A 23,401-nucleotide genomic window follows, 5' to 3' on the forward strand; every position below is an offset into this window, starting at 1 on the left:
TGTATAATAACACTGTATCACTCAGAATTTATTTTTCTTTTAGTTTACCTCTTGGGTACCTGTGGCTAACACTTTTGTTTGTCCCTCATTTCTGGTCCCTTACAGACTGCACAAGAACCAACACAGACCATTGAAAAGAGCTCAGAATACAACAGAATAAGTACCTGGCTAACCTGCAGAAAATACTCAAGAAAAACTCCTAGAAAGAACACAAGCTGACACTGCTGAATGCCATAACCTAAAAATGTAAACTTAACAAGCAGTGGTATAATATTCATACAGATTTTGATGGTAAAGGAGCATGTAACGGTAAAACAGAAAACTAATATTAAATTGGTAAATGATCAGTGATGTAAACATCACTTTTCTCATGTTGCAAACTGATGGTAATAGCAACTAAAATACTTCAGCATTTTAAGAGAGCATGAAGATAGCAAGCGTGTTCACTTTGATGAAATGCCTCTAAAGATCAGGAAAACTACTAAGAACGGAAATGCAATTTTAGCAAAGTCTAAAGAGCAAAAGATTATTGCATTTTTGTTCAAGCCCCCTGCCAATCTGATCTGTACTCAAGTTAAAACATGTGATACAAACTTACTTGTTTGTGCTGAAAATAACTTTCCATTACTCTAGGTACCTAAAAAAGTATATATACTCTACATCATGAAAGAGACTAAAGGGCTTTCCATGGTGTCTTGCATGCTGCAAAGAATGGTGAAGCTGTAATTTTTGCATGGTGAATGTGAATTTCCTTTAGGTATTTGTAAAACAGTAGCTTAATTCAGCTTTGATTCAGTGATTCCAGCCTTTGGTGCAGTTTACAGCACAGTCTGTTCCCCAGCAAGTAGGTGGATTGCAGATGTGCACGTTTTTCTTCCACTATCTTGGAAAAAAGACTGAAGGAAACACCAGGTACCTACTTTGTTCCTGGTGCCTAATGATAGAGGTTAATTTGTATTTCAAATCTTACTGTAAGGTATATGGAAGTTGTTGACTCTTCATTACTCTATCCATTTGGCATGCCCTTGCCTTCATTTCTTTTCTTCATCCTACCCCACATACTACTCACATGCATAATTTTTATTTCTTTCTGAAAATAGGCATTTCATTCTGCAACTGAGATAAGTTGACAGGGAATGACAGTCCTTGTTTGTACTGGCATCATCTTCATATTGTAAGATCTTTGGTGCTTGTTGACTTGCAGGCATACAATCAATACCTTGGGCCTGTACAACAGCAGCAGTTACGTCTAGGCATTGTCCTTGAAAGTGTGATTCATGAAAACTTAAGTTAATAACAATTGATAGGAATGAAGAAATAGCTGATTTTTAATATCAGAAGTCTTGTTTCGATACGTAAATCTGCTGAATGTCACTTCTTTTTCTAGAAACAGTAGGCATTTTGGTTCAAGCTGAGACTCACGTGAAACAGTAACATTTGTTACAACACATCAGACTCACTAAAATGATGGCTAGATCAAGAAAATCAATAATATTCATTTTTATATCACTTTTAAAGTTTAGCAAATATTAACTTGGCAGAGAACTGTTCACTGCAACATCTCCTTGTATATCAGTTAATATACCTGAAATCTTGAGCACTTCTGTGGCAAAATCTATTTCCTTTAATGTACATATTTGTAAATAAAATGGGAATATGGGCTGAAAAGTAAGCTCATACATGATACTCTGTTACATAAATGCACGAATTGAGAGAACAGTGTTATTTAAATTGTTCAAATCTTAAACTGTAAAAATCAGAAAATTCTCCAATATGAAAATCTATGTATGCTACTAACAAGTAGAAAATTCAAGTAGAACATTGAAATTCATGCCTTACACTCTTGTACAAAATACCGTTGTAACTACCATACATAGCTGCTGTAATGCTACATGGAAGGTAATTGCACTACCATTTAGATAGGTAATCTTCTGATTTCAACAATTAGAACTAGAATCTAAAATGGCTATTTGAAAATACACAAAAGTATAAGGAACACTACTAAAATATATACTAGCTGCTTTTCTGAACTTTAAGCCTCTATCCATTCTCTAATTTGTCATTAAATTGGATGAATTATACTTACGCATAGAGATATACTAACTCTAATAATGGTTGTTTAATAAACACTTCAGCCATTCTGGTACACAAAGCTCAGTAAAATTTCCCTCAGTCCCTTGTCTTCGGATGAAGCTTTCAAAAATCAAGAAACTAATAAGGTACAAAATCCCATTCCCCAGAGTTGACATCATGGGATCATCAGAAGATCATGGGAAGATCATGGGAGAATTACATATGAGTTCTGAATTCCCCTAATCCCAATAACCCTGCCAATCTCTTTAAGTAAGGAACATTTCAGGGGGAAAAAAGGGCAATGAGTTGTGTCTTAAGCTGTGACTTGATTAAATATTTCCTTTGGCAACAGTATTGGTTTAAGTAGCCCACAACTTCCCTGTTGCTCTCTACAGAATGACTGGTTTAGAGAATTAACCCAGTCAAAAATAAGCTGTAACAGCCACAGCAACACGGAGGAAACTAGAGTGAACAGGGTGGCAGAATCTGTTAAATCAGTGCTTACAAAATAAATGCTCATTGTACTATACACTGGTACCACCTAATAAAGCAATCTAGTCTCTCTTCAGTTATATTATCCAAGCCCATCCCAGAAATCATGAAAAACTAGATTGGACCAAAGCCAGTAAGAAAAAGAGCAGACATAAGGACTCTTGCCATCCTCTACTGGGAGACCTACATAGAAGGTTACAGATTATTTCTCTTTGCTTGCTTTGTCCTGGTTTCAGATGGGATAGAGTTATTTTTTCTTCTTAGTAGCTAGAATCATGCTGTGTTTTGGATTCAGTGAGATTTGCTATGAGAAGAATGCTGATAATACACTGATATTTTCAGTTGTTGCTAAGAAATCAAGTGCTTTCCAACTTCCCAAGCCCTGCCCATGCACAGGTGCACAAAAAGCTGGGAGGGAGCAGAGCCAAAGCACCAGACCCAAACTGGCCAATGAAATATTACATATCATGTAACATCCAGCTCAGTACATAAAGCAGGGTTAACTGGGAAACAGGGGGTTCTCTCTCGCTTCTGGGATTGCAGTTTTGGGATTGTGGCTCCTCCAGGATTGCCAGCCAGGAACTGGTTGGGTATCAGTCAGCAGGTGGTAATCGCATTGTGCATAACCCATTTGTACTTTCTATTATTATTATTTATTTTATTTCAATTATTGGACTGTTTTTATCTCAATCTGCCAGTCCTCCTGCCTTTACCCCTCCAATCCTTTCCCCCATACCCTGGGCAGAGGAGGGTGAGCAAGCAGCTGCATGGTGTTTGGCTGCTGCACAGGTTTAAACCACAACAGTCCTTTTTGGCACCCAACATGGGGCTCGAAGGGTGGAGATAATGACAGATCTGGCCAGAGTGTATTACAACAAATTTGTTTTAAGCATTCGTTATATTGGCTTATCAGTTGCTGGTCATAATGTTCTGTTTATTGGCCCTTACAGTTGTGGCTCTAGAGTTGTGCTATGCATCACCTCACTTGCCATATATAGTCCCTGTGCTGCTGCTTATCACCCGTGGGAGGTGGTTAGGATTTTTGCTTTGCTGTACTATGTAACACTGGTTTATTGTACCATGAAGTTACCTGTCCTGAGACTAGTCCGGTATCTGTACTCAGTGTTGTTGTCACCTCTGTACTTGGGGGGCCATCTATCGGAAAGGGTTAATAATTACACCCTTTACCTTTTCTCCTCGGAGACCCAATCAATGGAGGAGACACCCCCCTTCTCCTTCTCGTCTCCTTCTCCTTCTCCTTCTCCTTCTCCTTCTCCTTCTCCTTCTCCTTCTCCTTCTCCTTCTCCTTCTCCTTCTCCTTCTCCTTTTCCTTCTCCTCCAGGCTACTTACAATAGGATTTGAGAATTTTGAAAATTTTGAATATCCTTGGAATGTTGACACTAACATGGTCATCTTACTGCTGGGAGCCAGCATGTTCCTGCATGTGGTTCAGATTTCATTCAGGGTTAAGCAACTATTTAAGAGTATCACACAGAGATCTACCCCAAGGCTGGAGAGTTATGAGTGGCAGGGGGAGTGGGATGGCATGGGCAAGTACGTAGGACAGTGGGTACCCCCGATGTTTTGGAACTTCACCCCTGAACAAGTGCAGAATCCCTAAAAACTAGTGAAATATTTGGAAGAAGTATGCTGTAACCCTGATAATTTCAGAGAGACACAAATCACTGCAATGTGCTGGGGCCTGGCCCGTGTCTACCGAGCCCTGTTCAACACTATTTGGTACCCTCAAGGGGAAGAGAAGGTCTCTGGATCTAATAACAAAATGACAGGCACTGCAGCCGCTCCAACCTCAACAGGAACTGCTGTCAATGGCTGACTATATTGGAGGCTGAGGTGAGCCTAACTGGGAATGAGTGGGAAAAGCACCCAGTTGTGACTGGCCCAGAAGCTCCATGCATTCTTGGTATAGTTTATCTGAGGAGAGGGTATTGCAAGGACCCAAAAGGGTATTGGTGGGCTTTCAGTATAGCTGCCTCAGAGATGGAAGAACTCAAACAGCTGTCTGCTTTGCCCAGTCTCTCAGAGGACCCTTCTGCTGTGGGGTTGCTGAGGGTTGAATAGGTGCCAATTGCTACTACAACGGTGCACCGACGGCAGTATCGCACCAATCAAGACTCTGTAATTCCCATTCATAAACTGATCCATCAACTAGAGACCTAAGGAGTCATCAGCAAGACTCGCTCACCCTTTAACAGCTCCATACGGCCAGTGCAAAAGTCTAACGGAGATTGACAGTAGACTATCATGTCCTGAGTGAACTCACACCGAATGCTGCCGTGCCAGACATGCTAGAGCTTCAGTACAAACTGGAGTCAAAGGCAGTGAAGTGGTACGCCACAACTGATACCACCAATGTGTTTTTCTCCATCCCTTTGGCAACAGAGTGCAGTTTGCTTTCACCTGGAGGGGTGTCCAATACACCTGGAATCAACTGTCCCAGGGGTGGAAACACAGCCCCACCATTTGCCATGGACTGATCCAGACTGCACTGGAACAGGGTGAAGCCCCAGAACACCTGCAATACATTGATGACATGGGGTAACTATCAGAAATGAGAAGCAATATGCCCTGTTTACTGATGGGTCCTGTCACATTGTGAGGAAACACTGAAGGTGGAAGGCAGCTGTGTGGAGCCCCACACGACAGGTCACAGAAGCCACTGAAGGTGAATCGAGTCAGTTTGCAGAGGTGAAATTGGCTGTGTAGTGTTTGGCTGCCAGCTGGGTTAAAACCACAACAGGCTTCCATGAGTATTTAGATCTTTAATGTTCCCTAGCACAGCATCTACAGCACAAGTTGCCCAATAATAAGGGTACTGGTCTGAGACATAAAAGTCTGAAAGACAGAGTTAGATCTAGGTATCTCACTTTCAGGCCAAATGCAGTAATCATAAAAATACCATAAAACATTTTGTACTGACTCAATGCTCTAACCCACTGTAGAAAACATAGGCAATGGATATTATTGTTAAGAAAGTTTAGGTGTTGCTCCTCCTCATATTTTGACTCCCTTGAGTGAAGCTGTATGGCAGGCTGCTCAGGTGGAAGCAGTTCTGTGTCCAAGCAAAGAAAAATGAAACACAAACATGAACAGCATTTTCAAGTAGCTGTAAACATAGGCACTTCGAGGTTTAGGCAATTCTTAGGTAGGATTGTACACCTAAAATCTGCTCAACTCAAAAGTATCAGTCTGTCTTGAACCTGTACCCTATCACAGTACAAGATATGAACTGGATATCCCAGAATCCAGTTATAAAGTTTTGACATGTTTAACATAGCTCCTAATAGCAAATGGTATATTTTGCTACAGACTTCAACATGATAGATTGCTTATATTCCACAAAAGGTTTGCATATGTGTTTGTTAACTTTCCAATGGGAGTTTTATTAGAATGAATGGAGGCTTTACGATTCTTGTCAACCGTCAGTCTTTGAATTTCCTGTTTTAGTTCATGTAGGCATTAATTACCACATAATATATTAACATAGTTCTTGGAACTGTTAGGAAGTGGTGCTTTATGTCAAAGATGAAATGGCCATAATTGTAGAAGAACAAAACCTAGGCAGAAAGAAAGGTCTTCAAAAAATCAATAGCTTTTGTTTATTTTGAGCTTGCTCACAGTGATCCTGCCAAAAGAATGTGTAACTGTGTTTCACAGTCTATGACCAGATCAATTTTAGAAGATAATTTTGAAGGAGCAATCTCTTTTAGCTTCTCATTGCCCATTCTTTACTTTCTCTGGACTCAAACAGTATTTCATATTAGCACTTACTGATTAATGTATGTAGGGAGAAAGTGTTATGCAAAGTATACATTTATTTAAAGGATAACATAATAGAAAATCTCACTTATATTTCCAAATTTGATTTAACCATTCTGACATTAGTCGTATTTAAGTGCAAATCTTTTTACCCAAAGACTTGCAAACTGAAGTTTATCATATCCTAGTGTAAAGGATTCCAAACATAACTAATCTCAACTGAACTAAGAAAAAGAGTGAAGAATCAGTTAAACTTGCATGGTTTAGTACTAATAAACTTGAGATAGAACAGCGTATTTTTTCCCACATGGTCCATTTAATAATTTGAAGCACTGATAGTTGCAGATAGATTTCTTAAAAACATATATAGATCTCATTTTAAAACAACAGCATTGCAAAGCATAAATAAACTTGATTTGAAAGTAAAATCATCTTCTCTGCAGCAGTGAACGCAAAAATAGGCCAGCATCTCAGTCACTACTAGAACTGTCTGAACTGTCAGAAGACGAAGTTTTTTCCTTTCGTCTCTTCTTCTTCTCCTTTTTATGATGTTTTCCTTTCTTAGATTTATTCTTTTTTTCTTTTTCCCTTTCTTTTTTGTGTGATTTTTGTTTTTTTGACTTTGGCCCATCCTCTTCAGCTGCACTTGATGAGGAAGATCTAGTAAAAAAAAAAATACATATATATCTATATATATACAGATTGATATGTAATTAAAGAAGAAAAATTCCACAGTAATAATGTGGGGCTTTTAATTTCAGTATTTCAATGTCACAAATCAAATTTGGTGTAGAATTCATACAGTAGCATCCACTGGAAAGCTTATGATCTCAGTCTGCATGTTCAACTGAATGATGACTTTTCTAATTAGACTATTGTGCTAGAAAAGCAGTATGTTTATAATACAGATTAACAATGGAATAGGCAAGTTGGGTGTTTTTCAACCTTCAATAAGAACAAGACTAAGAGTACAGACTGACAGAAAACTGAAGGTACAACAGTAATGTGGTAGTGTCAGCTCTGTGCAACTGCACGAGATTCAATATATTAAGAGTCAAATCATGTGTTACTGGTAAATGATTAAGAGGCAAGTAGGCATTGGCCTGTTAGCCCTGCACAGCTGTGGGAGATTCAATACTTAAGAGCCAAATCGACATCACCTGGTCAGCTCAGTTAGAGAGTCCAGTTCAGTTAGAGGTCAGCCAGAGAGTGCAGCTCAGTTAGAGCACTCAGCGAGATAGCTCTGCTCAGGAGAGCTCGGTGAAGGTGGAGAGCTCTGCTCAGGAGCTCTGTCCCGTGCTGGCTTGGAGAAGCGCCAGCTCTACTCTGCGCCAGCCCGGAGAAGCAGCAAGGTTTGGAGGGGAACAGGCCTCTCAAGAGAGATACCAGGTTGTGCTAGTGTGGCGAAGAAAATGGTAGCACCGAGACTGCCTGTGTGGTATGGAACTTTTTCTGGGAGAGAGGGTAGATGACTGTCTAGTTGCTGACTTGTTTATTATGAAGTAAGAGCTTGGATGAGAGTAAAAGTATGTATTATTGTATGAGTATGTATTAATGTAAGAAGAGAAAAAGAGAGACCTAAAGAAAATAAAGAGCCCCTGCCCTGCAGAAAGAAAGAAAGAGCACTGTGACGTGTGAATTATTTTGGCCGCTACAACTTATTACAATTTAAAGCAACTTATTAAAATTTAATACACAGTAAGACAGAGCTTTCAGCTTTTAAAGTATCACAAGATCAATAACAATGCTACAGTAATGCCTTCAAACAAATCTCAATGTATTTCTCTCATGCAAAAATCTACAAGAAATGGGTATGACAAATTTGGATGCTCTGGCAGCTGGTAATAACAGTCTCTAACCAGCAGTGATGAGTGATTACATATATACAAGAATTAAAGGACAATAAAAGTCACGATTATTATACTCAAGAGGACAGTTTTGTGCTATCGTTTACATGATTAGTTATTAATTGCATGTAAAGACTACAGCCAGCAGACTGAATCTTTTCTACTGTCTTCACACTATGTAAATAAGGAAGGGGAAAAATATCAATACAAGCAGTGTTAAATCCTTTTTATTTCTGAAAAATATCTTATTGTGGCCTCCAAATATAGTATACATTTCCTAGCTCTCAGTGCAGTTCCTGGGATACTGTCTTGTCAATGGTCCTAATGACTAATGAGTCTACTGTTGCATCTAAAAAAAAAAAATCTATCAGCAGGCCAAAACTCAGATTCACAATAAATTTGGGTATTATAACATTTTCCTTTGAAAGTGGAAGTCTTAATGGCTCAGGAGCAGGCTGTCCCCAGGTGCTGTAAGAGAAGCCGGCAGCAGAGAAGACCACCCTGGCTGAACAGGGAGCTTTGGCTGCAACTCAGGGAGAAAAGGAAAGTTTACAGCCTTTGGAAGAAGGGGCTTGCCACTCACAGTGATTACAAAGATGCTGTGAGGCTATGCAGGGTGGAAATCAGGAGGTCTAAAGCCCAGCTGGAAATCAATCTGGCTTCAGCAATCAAGGACAACAAGAAATGTTTCTATAAGTATGTCAGCAGCAAAAGAAAGACCAGGGTGAGCCTCCATCCCCTGCTAGACGCAGGAGGAAACATGGTAACAAGTGATGAGGAGAAGGCTGAAGTCCTTAATGCTTTCTTAGCCTCAGTCTTTAATAACAAGACTAGTCGTACTGAGGGAATCCAGCCTCCTCAGCCAGAAGACAGAGACTGGGAGAACAACCCCCTCGCATTCCAGGAGGAGACAGTCATTGACCTACTGCATCACATAGACATACACAAGTCTATGGGACCAGACGGGATACACCCGAGGGTGCTGAAGGAGCTGGCTGGGGTGCTCACCAAGCGACTTTCCATCATTTACCAGCAATTCTGGCTGACCAGGGAGGTCCCGACAGATTGGAAACTGGCCAGTGTGACACCCATATATAAGAAGGGTCAGAAGGATGATCTAGGAAATTACAGGCCTGTCAGCTTGACTTCGGTGCCCAGGAAGCTGATGGAGCAGCTCATCCTGAGTACCATCACACAACACATGCGGGACAACCAGATGATCAGGCCCAGTCAGCATGGGTTTATGAAAGGCAGGTCCTGCTTGACAAACCTGATCTCCTTCTACGACAGGGCGACCTGCTTACTGGATGAGGGAAAGGCTGTGGATGTTGTTTACCTTGACTTTAGTAAGGCCTTTGACACCATTTCCTACAGCATTCTTCCGGTGACACTGGCTGCTCGTGGCTTGGATGGGCACATGCTTTGCTGGGTAAAAAACTGGCTGGATGGCCAGGCCCAGAGAGTTGTGGTGAAAGGAGTTAAATCCAGTTGGCGGCCGGTCACAAGTGGTGTCCCCCAGGGCTCGGTTTTGGGGCCACTCCTGTTTAACATCTTTATTGATGATCTAGACGAGGGGATCGAGTGCACCCTCAGTAAGTTTGCAGATGACACCAAGTTGGGTGGGAGTGTTGATCTGCTCGAGGGTAGGGAGGCTCTGCAGAGAGACCTGGACAGGCTGGAGCAATGGGCTGAGGCCAACTGGAGGAGTTTCAATAAGGCCAAATGCCGGGTGCTGCACTTGGGCCACAACAACCCCCAGCAGCGCTACAGGCTTGGGGAGGAGTGGCTGGAGAGCTGCCAGTCAGAGAGGGACCTGGGGGTGTTGATTGACAGCCAGCTGAACATGAGCCAGCAGTGTGCCCAGGTGGCCAAGAAGGCCAATGGCATCCTGGCTTCTGTCAGAAATAGCGTGGCCAGCAGGGACAGGGAAGGGATCTTGCCCCTGGACTCGGCACTGGTGAGGCCGCACCTCGATGACTGTGTTCAGTTTTGGGCCCCTCACTACAAAAAGGACATTGAATTACTCGAGCGTGCCCAGAGAAGGGCAACGAAGCTGGTGAAGGGTCTGGAGCACATGTCGTACGAGGAGCAGCTGAGGGAACTGTGGTTGTTTAGTCTGGAGAAGAGGAGGCTGAGGGGAGACCTCATTGCCCTCTACAACTACCTGAAAGGAGGTTGCAGAGAGCTGGGGATGAGTCTCTAACCAAGTAATAAGCGACAGGACAAGAGGTAATGGCTTCAAGTTGCACCAGGGAAGGTTCAGACTGGATATTAGGAAGCATTTCTTTACAGAATGGGTCGTTAGGCATTGGAATTCGCTGCCCAGGGCAGTGGTGGAGTCCCCATCCCTGGAGGTGTTTAAGAGTCGGGTTGACATAGCGCTTAGGGATATGGTGTAGTTGAGAACAGTCAGTGTTAGGTTAATGGTTGGACTAGATGATCTTTCAAGGTCTTTTCCAACCTAGATGATTCTGTGATTCTGGAGTAACACTTGTTTTAGGCTTCTACAGTAACAGGAAGATTAAAACTCAACACATGCTAAGTAAAACTATAGAAGTCTTCCTTTTGATAGTTACGTTACTCACCGTGTGTGTGTGTCTACACAAGCATGTGTGCACACACAGAATCTTATGGTCTCTGAACTGCAGGGAGGCTTCTTCATGCAAGCTAAGCTGGGGACCAGTCCTATAATCCTTCTGACCTCTTGTTCTTTTCCCCACATCTTGTGTATATTTTTGGATAGTCAGAGGGAGCACTGCTTTCTCAGACCTGCAGACCTCCAGCTTGCTACAGCTTTCTAGACCTCCGTGGTCCTAACTCCATAGCAGAAAGCCTGTGGCTTTACCATTACTCAAAGAACAAACAAGTTCTCACTGGAAAACAGGAAGCTTTTCAAACCAAAGATGTACTTGCAAATAAAATTGCATGAAAAGAAGCAATGTTTTCTGAGAAACAACACACAAATCAGAAACTTTCTAAAGTTCTGTTTTGGAATTAAAATAGGTGTGTGATAGAGTTACCTTTTTCTTGGTCTCTTTAATTTTGTTTTTTCTTTGCTTTTTCTTTTTTGTTTCTTTTTTTCTTCCTCCTCATTTAAATCTATGGATAAAAAAATTACAGTTTACAAAACACTTGTCTGAATTAAGATCAGCATTAAAAGCGTGGCTTCAATAACCAAAGTTACTACAGCAACAACAATATAAAGTTACTATAAAATTGTTGTTAAAAGTTTTCCCTCCTCCAAATTCTTGTCTAGTACAGTAATTTCAGACATATTCTGCAGCATAGCAGAACTATTTATACAACTTACATTCTAATGACTTTGATCTAAGCACTAAGAATGAAGGAAGGCCCACAAAACGTAGCAGAAACTTTTGACTCTTCCTATATGTTAACATCCGTTCTTCTGTATTTTTAAAGACTTGCCCAAGTGTGAAAACAGATCATTTAACTAGAATGTACAAAAAAAAAGAATCTTCCCTTAGGCTTACCTGAATTATTTTCACACATCCTCATTTTACACTTCACAAATAGCTATGCCATAAATAAGATAAGTTTCAGTTAACTGTCAATATACCACCTACAAAGATTGGCAGCAGAGTTACCTCTCATCTGGTCATGTTTGTTTCCTGCCCTAACACTGTATAGCATTGTATAGTATCTTCACATTTCACTTACAAGCAATAATTTTATCACATTGGATGAAATTTCTGACCTTAAGTCTTTTCTATGCCTGTTCAAAAAGTATTTTTTAATTCTCTGAAATGCAAATCCACTACATAACTACACATTACAATGTCAGCTAACAGGAAAACACTGACTTTACAATTTATCCTTAAAACAGATAGCTGATTTTGAGCATTTCATCTTATTTCTATCAAATACCATTCCACAGAGTCTGCATGCTAGTGCAGTTATTCATTTGCTACCCCAAATAGAAATTACTGGTCTGTATGTTCTGGAGCAACATATGACAGAATTCAATGAGTTACAAAAAGCAAATTACTTTTGGAGCAATTAAAAACCATGAATAAGAATGTGTGAACAAGTACTCAGTATTTTTTTGAGAAAGAGGTGCAAAAATCTAAGTCCAAACTGCAAAAATCTTGAGAAGATGAGGCCACTTGAAAATGGCAAAATCCTGCCTAGATTATTGACAGTTAAAGATACGCATCTCCTCACAGTACACACAGCAGCCACAATTTGAGAAAGAACATATAATGAACAGGGATATTCCAAGATCAAGTAAACAGCTGTTTTTCCTGCAGATATCCATCTCCAATCAGTTTAGGGCCAAAAACATCCCTTACATTCAAAAGTACATAATGAGTGGGAACAGGTTTTTCCAGAGACTTGTTCCAAGAAAGGATTGTTGCAGTACCAATTCAGCACTCCTGACAAGCAGACTTTTTCTTTTGAAGTGTTCCAGCAAGTTACAGGGCACAATCTATCCCTTCTCCTTCCTAATGAGCATCCTTAGTAGGAACTGAATGTTAAGTCTGGAATGTGAGACCAACAGAACAAAACAGGACATTTCAAGAGGCAGAGGGGAAGAACATTAATTCATTTAAAGTTTGCTATGGTGGAACAATCTCCCCTTCTTAATTAGGAGAACAGCCTCTTTGAAGTCCAAATTCAAATGAGCTCACGTATCTGCTAAATAACTCATCTATTCTCTCTCTGACAAACAGTTGATGCTCAGACCATCCAAACAGAGAACAGTACTTCTCCAAATATGAATGTTTAAATTCAATTCACTAGCTGTTTCAGTCAAAACACAACTTAGAAACTGGAGAGAAATTCAGCTGTCATATTTGTCATCAGTTTTAAGAGTTACTATCAACTTTAAGATGTTTAAACTACATGCCATAATCAAAAGATTAACTCAGAACATCCATGTCATTTTCTCCTAAGCAGCTTCTTAGTAACAGTCTTAACGATCTTTTGTATTTAGAAGCCTTTTTTGAGATGTTCCAAGTGGGTACATTATTAATTTCCTACAACAGGAATTAGTAATAATAAAAAAAGATGTGGGTGTATCAAATCTCTGAAGTCTGAACACACGAACTAAAAGACCTGCTTTTAAAGCACAGGCTTGAAGAACTAGTAGTAGTTATCACAAAGGATAAAATGAGAATTCCAGTACTTCAAAAGACCATTATCCAATTTATTCTTTAAGAGAAAAAAACCCCAACACCTTACTCTTTTTTTCACGCATGGCTTGCAATCTCTGTAGTTCTTCTTCCTCACTGTCTTCACTGCTAGTGCTGCTAACATCTAAAACAATATCTCTTTGAGGATCTACTCGGAGGAAGTTTCGACATTCAAATGTCAGATGACCAGCTGAACAAAACAAACATTCAGAATTAAAAATTACAATTTACCAAAAAATATCAGAAACTAAAGAACATCCATTTCAGTATTATTCAGTTCTGAGAAGTGAAAAAAGGCTAGGCTGCAATCTGTGAATGAGGAGGGAGAAGGCTTATTTGACAAAGCCTCAAAGAGGTTGTGCAGTATTATTCCCTTTAATAGTGCTTTATGACCCCTCTTTTACTTCCGTTAAAGATTTTGTCCAACCTTTACTTTCTATTTTTTTAATGATCTCTCATCCTTCCTGAAGAAACTACCTAAAAGCATGAAGTGAAATATTTAAAAATCAACAGCAAGTGTGCTATATTGCTCTTTTTGTCTCCCTCTAGTGAAACAGAATCCTATTCATTTATGAGACATAATCTTTAACCAGCCAAGCTACTACTTGACTAGTATTTTTAGCTTTCTAAGTTACATTGCAATAATCACGACCAGAGTTAGAAACCTTGTGCTGAACACACCTATTGGAATAATAAAGAAAAATAGAACAAATTGAATATATGTTTTGGGAGAAACTACGCTAAAGATGCAGGAATTCAAGTAGCAATTGAAATAAATCATACAAAATACCTACATCTTGAAGACAGAGCTTTTAGGACAGAAATACAGGTCCGATATGATTTGACAAGTTTCCTTCTCTTCCAGAAAGCTTCTGATACTTACTGCATGTAGAAATGAACCACTAAATATATAGATATCTGTGTTCCTTTGGAAGAACAGATACACAAAGGAATTTTTTGACAAAATTTGTTGGAGACAAAGTCTACAGTGAAAGAATGAAACAAGCTTTTTTGCCCCTCTACCCCACATAATGCTCATTAAAAAAATGGATTAAATCACTCTGTTAAAAACTCAACACAATTCACTGCAAAACAATGTCCACTCCTTCATTATTCTAAAAATAATTTAGTAATTAACAAATTAAAATCTTTGCTAAGACCTGTCTCCATTCATCAGGAGAGTAGACACAGACATATGAGCACAGCACAATGCAAAGCATAAGCATTAAGTGCTAACTACAGAATTTGTAAGTAACAAAATTAACAGTTTCTTGAAATATAGAATGCATAAGAAGTATGTTTTCTTAATGTATAAGATCATACATATTTTATTTTTTTTTCTTTTAAACCAGATTGGACTTAACTTGATCTGAAAGACCTGCCTAAATTTGCAATGAGAGTCAGAAGCAGGACTAATGCTAATCTCAGTAGATATCAAAGACCATGCTTTCAATTCAAAGTTTCTCCAGTAATTACACTGCACATGCAGTATATATGAATACAGCAGCATACTTTTTTTTCTTCCTGAGAAACTCAAGGGTTTTCAAAAGTAGCAATAGGTGTGAGGAGTAAGCGAACAAATAGGAAATAATAAATAAAATTATGGTAATTTAAACTGACAAATGTCTGGCCAAGATGGCAGAACAGGTTTGGTTTTTTTTTTTACACCCCCCCTGTCTGCCCCCAGCAGTTCCAACATTGTAAGTTGAAGAAAACACTGTAATTTCACATTGCTTACTACAGACTTACGGTAGCCACACTTCTTGCATCCTGCTCTGATGTTATCCTTGTTTCCACCTGAAAGGCAAAATTTCATCAACCAGGTGTTGGTAAACAGAACTCTCAAGTTTCTTTTAAATCTGGCTTGATAGTATCAATACACAGAAGGAGTGATCCCTCCTCAGAGTATTAAGTACACTAAGATCTCTTAAAAAAAACTTAAAAGTGGAACAGTGCACTTCTAAGTTCATTTTTCTGTGCAGTAATCTATCAGAACAAATTTGGCTACTATAAACTGCTACAGAACATTTAGTTTCACATATTGTCAAATCGTCATTTGATTTATTATGACATTTCCACTGTAATTCTAATAATTATTCATTTCTCTGAAAGCTTATGCATTTTATTTAACAGTATGAACATGGTAATACCTATCTGACATTCCAGTCATCCATAACTGGGCACTACAAGTGTATTTATAAGAACCCCTTCTAGAATGGGAGCAAGCTTATTAAGGTCTTCTCTTGTCTTAAGAGAAGCTTACCAAAGCTCAGGCTTGTTCAGCTCCTCATTTCTCAGGATCAAGAAAGTTACGAAGCAACGGCTGTACGTTTAGCTAACATAGATCTAAATACCCTGCAAATAGCACAAGCATTTCTGCCTGTCCTGTTTCACCATCATTCTCAACGGGTCTACTTAAACAACAATCTAGTGTGATACAGACGTTAATCCAGAACAAAAGACGAGGAAGGAAAGCAAGCCTGACAACAACCATTCTGTGGATCTAACTTTAAAGAAGGTGGCTTATACTAACAGACGATAGGAACACAGCGCGTGGTCACCGCTCATCCAAAACGTTGAGGACAGGCCCCGCAAGCCTAGAAGGAAGCAACTGCATGGCTGCGCGCATCAACGGCTGGCCTGACACCCCAGCCCCGCCTCCCACCCCGCTCCCACGGCCTTCTCCCTCCCTCCCTCCCTCCCTCTCTCTCCCCTCCGCTGCTCCCACGCCAGCTGGTTTAGAAAACCGCCTGTGCAGACCAGAGCAATGTTCCTGCCGCGGCGGCCCCTGCTGCTTTAGGCAGACGCGCCTCCCCACCGCACACCTCCCACTGCAATGCGCGGTCGCGCGCCCTCCCCACGCAATTTTCCATCAACCCGCCGCTTCCTCCCCCTTCCCAACATGCCGGCCCTCGGGCCAGCCGGCTATTGCCCCTTCTCTCCCCGCAGACCCGGCTGGCAGCCCCTTACCCGGCAGAGCCATAGCGCCTTGCACCGACCCCTCGCCGGCCCGGCCCAGGCCCACGGCGGCGCCTCTCCCCGCCGGAAGGCTTTGTCTGGCGCGCTCTCGGGCCGTCCCACTTACAGAGGACGGGGGGACCTCAGTACCAGGCAGGAGCCACGGGAAGGGACTGCAGGTGTCTGGAAAAGCCTCCAGGCTCTTCTGAAATTAATTACATCCTTTGTGGCTCCCACATTTACTCCGACCAGAGACTCATCCCTTTGTCCTCCCTCCTAGCTTGGGCAACTCTAGCTCCCTACCTCCCTCGGCTTTATAGAGGCGCCCAAGATGGCGGAAGGCTCGGGTTGGTAGGAAGCGCTAAGTGGAGGCGCAGCCGAGCGTGGAGCACGGGTGGTCTGTCGGTCGGTCACCTGCCGGGACACTCCCTTCCCGACCATGAGTAACATCTACATCCAGGAGCCCCCCACCAACGGCAAGGTGAGGTTTGCCGGGGGCAGGGGCGGCGGTGGGCGAGGGGCAGGGCAGGGCAGGCCGTCGGGTGGAGGGGAGCTCAACGGCAGCGTAGGTGAGGGGGCTGCGGGTGGCGGGCGGGAATCTGCTGCTGCGGGGGGTGCGGGTGAGGAAACTGTGCTCCGTGGGGGCTTTGCAGGCGAGGGAACTCTGTGCTCCGTGGGGGCTCTGCAGGGGAAGCGGGCTGCGCGCTGTGCGTGGGGAGCGCGGCTGACGGGGCTGCGCTACGCGCGTGCGGGGGGAGTCGAGGGGTGCGCATTCAGCGGGAGGGGGGGTGCACCGGGGTTGCTTTTGAGTGGGGGGGGGTGGGTGAAGAAATTCCATGGGAGTGGGGGGACAGGTGAGGAGGATGTGCGGTATATGTGGTGGTGGTGCTTTGGTTAGTTTGAGGCGATATAGCCCTTAAAGACGTTACCCGAGTCAAAGAATGATGGGTACTGGGTGGCTACGTAACACAAGAGCAGTCCTTGAAGCATTTCATTTCCTCTGTTCTTGGCTATGTCTTAGGTTCTTAATTTTATTATAGTCTCTCACTGAATTTAATGGTATTACTTGTGAGAGAGGTATATGCCTTTCGAGATTTATGGCGTAACTGTTTTTTTCCCCACATTATTTCATTATGGAAGTGATAAAGGATATCAAAATTTTCTGTCATGTGTCATGTACCAGGTCATTGGCCTTGAAGCTTTATTATACATACCAGTTCAGAACTGTATCTTAAGTTTGGGCAATACTATTTAGAATTAACAGTTGCTACCTGACGCATTTGAATGTCTACTATTGTTACTAATATAATGACTTCAAAAGGTTTTTTAACTCAGAAGTGATATTCTTTGATCAGTGACTAAGTTACAATAAAACAAATGGTGTGTTTATAATTTTATAGGTTTTGCTGAGAACAACAGCAGGGGATATAGATATAGAATTATGGTCAAAAGAAGCACCAAAAGCATGTCGAAACTTCATCCAGCTTTGTATGGAAGGTAATGACAGAGTGGGAGAAGAGTTGTTGAAATTATTTCATATGCAATCCTTATGCCTGTTCTGTGAAATAGAGGTCATAACTACGACCTCGTGGCTGAGGGGGCGTGGGCGGGGCCACGAGTAATGGCGGCTGCGCCCCGCGCCCACCACAGGCCGCCCCGGGGAGCGCCGGCCGCCAGGGGCGCTGCGAATGGGGCGTGGCGCAGCGGCTCCTGCGGGAGGGCAGCACTTGGGAGGGCGGAGATGCCACTGTCCCGGGCGGGGGGGCTGAAATTCCTGGGACCCGGCAGTGGGGTACAAATACGGGCTCGGCAGAGTGGATGGAGAGCAGTTCAGTGGAGAAGGACTTGGGAGTAGTAGTGGATGGAAAACTGACTGTGAGCCAGCAATGTGTGCTCGCAGCCCAGAAAGCCAACAGTATCCTGGGCTGCATCATGAGAAGCATGGTCAGCAGGTTGAGGGAGGTGATTCTCCCCCTCTACTCTGCTCTGGTCAGACCCCACCTGGAGTACTGCATCCAGCTCTGGAGTCCTTAGCATAGGAAAGAGATGGACCTGCTTGAGCAGGTCCAGAGGAGGCCACAAAGATGATCAGAGGGCCAGAGCACCTCCCTTATAAGGACAGGCTGAGAGAGTTGGGGTTGTTCAGCCTGGAGAAGGCTCCGGGGAGACCTTAGAGCAGCCTTCCAGTACTTAAAGGGGGCTACAGGAAAGCTGGAGAGGTACTTGTTACAAGGGCACATAGTGATAGGAGCAGGGGTAATGGCTTTTAACTGCAAAAGAGTAGACCTAGGTTAGATAGAAGGAAGAAATTCTTTCCTGTGAGAGTGGTGAGACACTGGAACAGGTTGCCCAGAGAAGCTGTGGCTGCCCCCTCCCTGGAAGTGTCCAAGGCCAGGTTGGACGGGTCTTTGAGCAACCTGGTCTAGTGGAAGGTGTCCCTGCCCATGGCAGGGGGTTGGAACTAGATGATCTTTAAGTTACCACATATTTCATTCTGTGAAAATTATCAGTTTGGGTACAGTGTAGGTAGTAAAAGGGGTGACACCTGTGTCCATGCTGGTGACTGAAAATGCTGATCATTTGATGTATGGATATGGCTGATGATGTGTGTGATATGTTGGCTGGAACAGAGCATAGTAGTTTTAGCTCACGTTTTAAAATGATGTATATTGGTAGTATCATTCCAGTGATAAAAGCTGAAAAGAAAATAATTCATCGATGTCATTGTCAGTGATGTGCAGTCTTGCTATAGAAACATATGACACCGCAGTTTTTCATGTCATCAGCAATACTTTGTAGCTGAAATACAGTTGCACTGAGCAAGACAGTGGAAGAAGAGGGAACCCAGTGGAAATAGCAGAAATAGCAGAATCCAGTTATAGTAACTGCTTTCTGGAACTGAAGTCTCTGGACATATCTGCATAATCTAGATGAAAGTTTGATTTTGAGACCATTTACATGTATTTAATATAATTTTTTTTTTTTTTTAGAGTATTACAATAACACAATATTTCACAGAGTAGTACCTGGCTTTATAGTGCAGGGAGGTGATCCCACTGGTACTGGATCAGGTGGAGATTCAATCTATGGAGCTCCCTTCAAGGTATTTATATATCTTCTGCATTAATTTTTGGTTATTCTATCAGTTGTTCTTTCTCCTGTGTTAGGTTGTGAGAAAACCTTATATTAAAAATGCAACATTATACATATACAGTAATTGCCTTCATATGCTTGTTACAGAGACTCTCAAATAAACAACCAAAAATTAAAAACTCATTATCAACACAATTAAGTATCCCTCCACAACCATTCAGCAGCAGGTTCAAATGCCCGTGAGGAGAACAAAACACCACTCCCTAGGGTTTAACAACCCAGAACAACCTAGGGTTTAACAACAACCCAAAACGCTCTGTCACTCCTGACAAGTGAGGACTCTCAACCTTGAGGAACTACTCAGGGCAGCATCCTGACCCAAGTCACCTCAAAGAGTTTCCTTGGATGGTATCCCAACCCAAGGGGAGGGTCTTCAACCACAGTGTGCTGCTCCAGGGAGTAACAGCTCAAAATGGCTCCTCCAGGCGACTCCATTTATACCCAGCTGAATCTGATGTAGTCAGTAGCAGCTTCCGTTGGCCAAAGGCCCCAACTACCGTCAAGCCCTGTGAACAAGGAAATCAATAGCTGCCACACTTCAGCAGCCAAGAAACCCTATTTTCATTGGGCAAGTACACCTGCCACAATGCTGCTTCAGTATTTTTGAATATGCTCTTTTGAATTGAGAGTTCTTAAATCCAGCTGTTCTGATATTATGATAAATGTATAACCTTACAAGAATGAACTTCACAAGGAAGAATAGGGGAGGGGAAGAGTGAAGAGTATGTGTTGATATGTGGCAAATACAGATACAGAAATGTACATTGTTTGTGCACATCGTATCTAATTTAGCAAAGGTCTCTGAATGTCATATATGTCTTCATTGGTATTATTGATACCAGCATGGCTCATCTATTAACAAGGAGGCTCAGATCTTGAGTGAAGCTACGTACATAGAGCAGCTGTGTTCTATTCTGCCTGATCGTTTTATTTCAGATGGGGCAGGCACTTTTAACTTGTGACTGATGCTGCATAGCATGTCTCTGGGCTTTCCATCTCCCTGCTGCTAGAGTTGACTTATAACATGAATGCGAAGTTTCTGGAAGGGATTGGTACCTGAGCAGAGAACAAAACAATTATTACCATATTGTAGTAGCATTGCTGCTTAAAATTAGAGGTATCTCAATATTGCAGTGTTTTGAATTGTGATACTGCCATGGTATTAATATTACTCGTGGCTTCACCTTGCTTTTAGAGAGTAGTCCTATTTTATTTTCTTATAGTCCAGAAAATGTTTTCCCTATGGATTTTTGCAGTACTGTACGATTAAAACCTGTAATTGAGCTTCCAGTTACTTTAAATGAATTAAATTTTTTTCCCCTAAATACAGTGGTTAACAAGAACGATAGCTTTACAAGAAATACATGAAATGCAGTTACTTTTAGAAATGCTTTGAATTTTCTTAATATAGGGGGGATAATAAATTCCAACAAAAATAATGAATAACATTTGATTATTAGGCAATGATTGGAAAAAGAGAAAGTTAACAAGACAGAACTTAGAGTTTTTATTAAATCATGTGTCCTTCTATTATTGACATACTAGTTTCTAATTATTTAGGTGTTTGTTGGTTATGTATTTATGGTTTCTTCTGAAAGAAGGTTGTTCACTTGTTTGCATTATTATAGGTATTAAGAAGAAAAAACATTGACTAAAAATAATATTTGCTGCTGAAAACAGAAGCTTTTAAATACAATTGTTGCATTGTTTTGGTTTTAATACTGTTAATTTAAAATAAAATTAACAACATATTTTCTGAGTGTGCATATTGATGTAAATAAGCCATAGCTAAAGAAGTGGAAAAATAGTTACATACTTAAATCATGTTCTTTTCTGTCTTTGCCAGGATGAGTTCCACTCACGATTGCGATTTAATCGAAGAGGACTTGTTGCTATGGCAAATGCTGGGCCCCATGATAATGGGAGTCAGTTTTTCTTTACGTTGGGTCGTGCAGATGAACTTAATAACAAGCACACTATCTTTGGAAAGGTCTGCTACATGGACTAGCGTCCCAGTTTGAGTTTGACAGAAGCTATTCTAAGTTTCTCTGTATTCAGAGACTGTTCTAGTGTTGTTTGCTGCTATGTACATTCGAAATTTATTTCACTGCTTTCTAAGCTGTCTCCATTCTCTTATTTCACATTTCTGCCAGAAATGTTTCTATGGGTTGTTCCCATAATAATCTACTTTGCTGTTGTTATTCCTCTGAATTATATTTTCGTTTTGTGTTTCCTTTGAATAATCTTACTAATGTTATGGCTGTGTCTTACGAATCAGTTCATCTAATACTGGTGACATTTTAGAAAATACTGTTTGTAAATTCTAGTTACCCAAGAAGAACCAGGAAAATGAAAAACAAGATGAATTTATCACTCTCATGATTTACTTGAAAGAAAATAAACCAACTATTTTTTATTTCACACTGTCTTTTATTTTCCTGTTTCACAGCTCACAGTAAGAATTTGACATCTTCCCCTGCATACACTCTCAAAATGTAGGTTTAGCTACCTGTATTCATTCAACTTGTGCTGTTAAATTAAAAAAACCCCAAACCTTTGTACGTTGTACTTGCTGTCTTTTGGAAGTCTTACATGCTTACAATATTTCCTATATCATTTGTATTTTCAAAATTCTTTACATAATAATTGCCTTGCATTTTGCAGAATAATTAACAAAAATTATAGGTGAGGACTTTCAAACCTTTTTTATAAATTTGACAGGTTACAGGGGATACAATATATAACATGTTGCGTCTGGCTGAAGTAGAAGTTGACAAGGAGGAGAGACCTCTCAGTCCACACAAAATAAATAACAGTGAGGTGAGAGTTCTGATTTGAAACTTGAAATTTTAAAATTCTTTTGTTCATACTATTCAGAAAACTGTGTTCTAGTATGAAAACTTGGCGTGTGTATTTATGTATTGTTTTAAAATATTGAATCATTGATTAAAATACTTACTAAAGGTGTTTCTAAAATATTACTTTTTTAACAGGTTTTGTTTAATCCTTTTGATGACATTGTTCCAAGACCGAATAGAAAGCTGAAGAAGGACAAACCAGAAGAAGAAATGAAAAAGTCCAAAGTAAAAGGCACAAAGTAAATATATGCAACATAAGTGGTTGTTAATTTTCTTTTACCTTTAATGTGCAGCTTGGCAGTTTTCTTTTTCTGGTTTTGAAACACAAGGCTTTATGAAAATGCACAGAAGAATGTTCTCTAATCTTGGCAAAACCTACTTGTCTGTTTTCTGAAGAGATCATACAAATCTGGTTGCTCTGACTGAAGTGGTTACTGTGCATCGTTTGATCTGTGGCTGTGTGCATATTGATAGTTTGTGGCAAAAGAGAGGTAAAAGGTCGTTTAACCATTTCCCATGGGCAAGAACATGCAATCATTCTTTTGTGACCAAGATGACACTGAAGTTAATACGAACTAGTAACTGGGTCATAGCTCAGTTTGAGCTTTTTGAACTTATTTTATCAGCTGCCACTTCTCTCCCACTAAAATGCTCAGCAAGAGTCAGGCATTTTGACATGGGAAATTTCAGTTTCTGTGAATGAAATTTGATAGTCATAAGTAGGAGGAAATCTAAAATGTGTGTATGCTGTCAGTTCTGTTGGACAGAAATACAACATGTGACTGACTGATTCCAACATAGTGTAAACAATTAATTTTGAAAAAAAAGAGCATTTTGTCTTTTAATTACATTCTGTGAATGTGTGTGCATTTGATGCCTTTCTGAGCCATCATATCTTGAAAATTTTGTTTGGTACTTGAATGTTGCTCTATTGGAAAAAAACATTTGAAAAAATGTCACTGCTCTGTTTTCAGAGCTGTCAGCATTTAACAGTCTGTGAAAGTTAGTCAAGGCAGAATTTCTTAAATTCCATCTTACTATTTTCTAAGTGATGTTTAGCTATCCTGATTGTTTTGTCTCAGGAAT

At 40.9% G+C, this 23,401-nt stretch overlaps 2 protein-coding genes across 7 annotated transcripts in view; one reads left to right on the forward strand and one right to left on the reverse strand.

The window, feature by feature from the left end:
• Window positions 1-6,384: 6,384 nt before the first annotated feature.
• Window positions 6,385-16,452, reverse strand: SREK1IP1 (SREK1 interacting protein 1). The gene is made up of 5 exons (XM_074856405.1): window positions 16,317-16,452; window positions 15,096-15,143; window positions 13,396-13,536; window positions 11,214-11,292; window positions 6,385-7,006 (listed from the first exon to the last, which is right to left on the reverse strand). Exons 1-5 carry the CDS (start codon window positions 16,327-16,329, stop codon window positions 6,817-6,819), a joined length of 471 nt encoding a protein of 156 aa, XP_074712506.1. The 5' UTR covers window positions 16,330-16,452; the 3' UTR covers window positions 6,385-6,816.
• A 167-nt stretch (window positions 16,453-16,619) lies between these two features.
• Window positions 16,620-23,401, forward strand: part of CWC27 (CWC27 spliceosome associated cyclophilin) — a 120,962-nt gene continuing 114,180 nt past the window's right edge. For 4 of the 6 annotated variants that reach the window (XR_012627129.1, XR_012627128.1, XM_074856401.1 and 1 more), the window contains exons 1-6: window positions 16,620-16,785; window positions 17,705-17,801; window positions 19,295-19,407; window positions 21,304-21,447; window positions 22,179-22,277; window positions 22,451-22,554. Coding sequence is in view for 4 of the 6 variants with exons in the window: in XM_074856401.1 (XP_074712502.1) it covers window positions 16,744-16,785; window positions 17,705-17,801; window positions 19,295-19,407; window positions 21,304-21,447; window positions 22,179-22,277; window positions 22,451-22,554 (599 nt within the window). In the remaining 2 variants the exon portion in view is untranslated. The remainder of the gene's footprint in view (window positions 16,786-17,704; window positions 17,802-19,294; window positions 19,408-21,303; window positions 21,448-22,178; window positions 22,278-22,450; window positions 22,555-23,401) is intronic. The other 2 variants (XM_074856399.1, XM_074856400.1) reach the window with 2 other exon arrangements.

The sequence above is a fragment of the Strix uralensis genome, chromosome Z, assembly GCF_047716275.1.
Source record: "Strix uralensis isolate ZFMK-TIS-50842 chromosome Z, bStrUra1, whole genome shotgun sequence".
NCBI lineage: Eukaryota > Metazoa > Chordata > Aves > Strigiformes > Strigidae > Strix > Strix uralensis.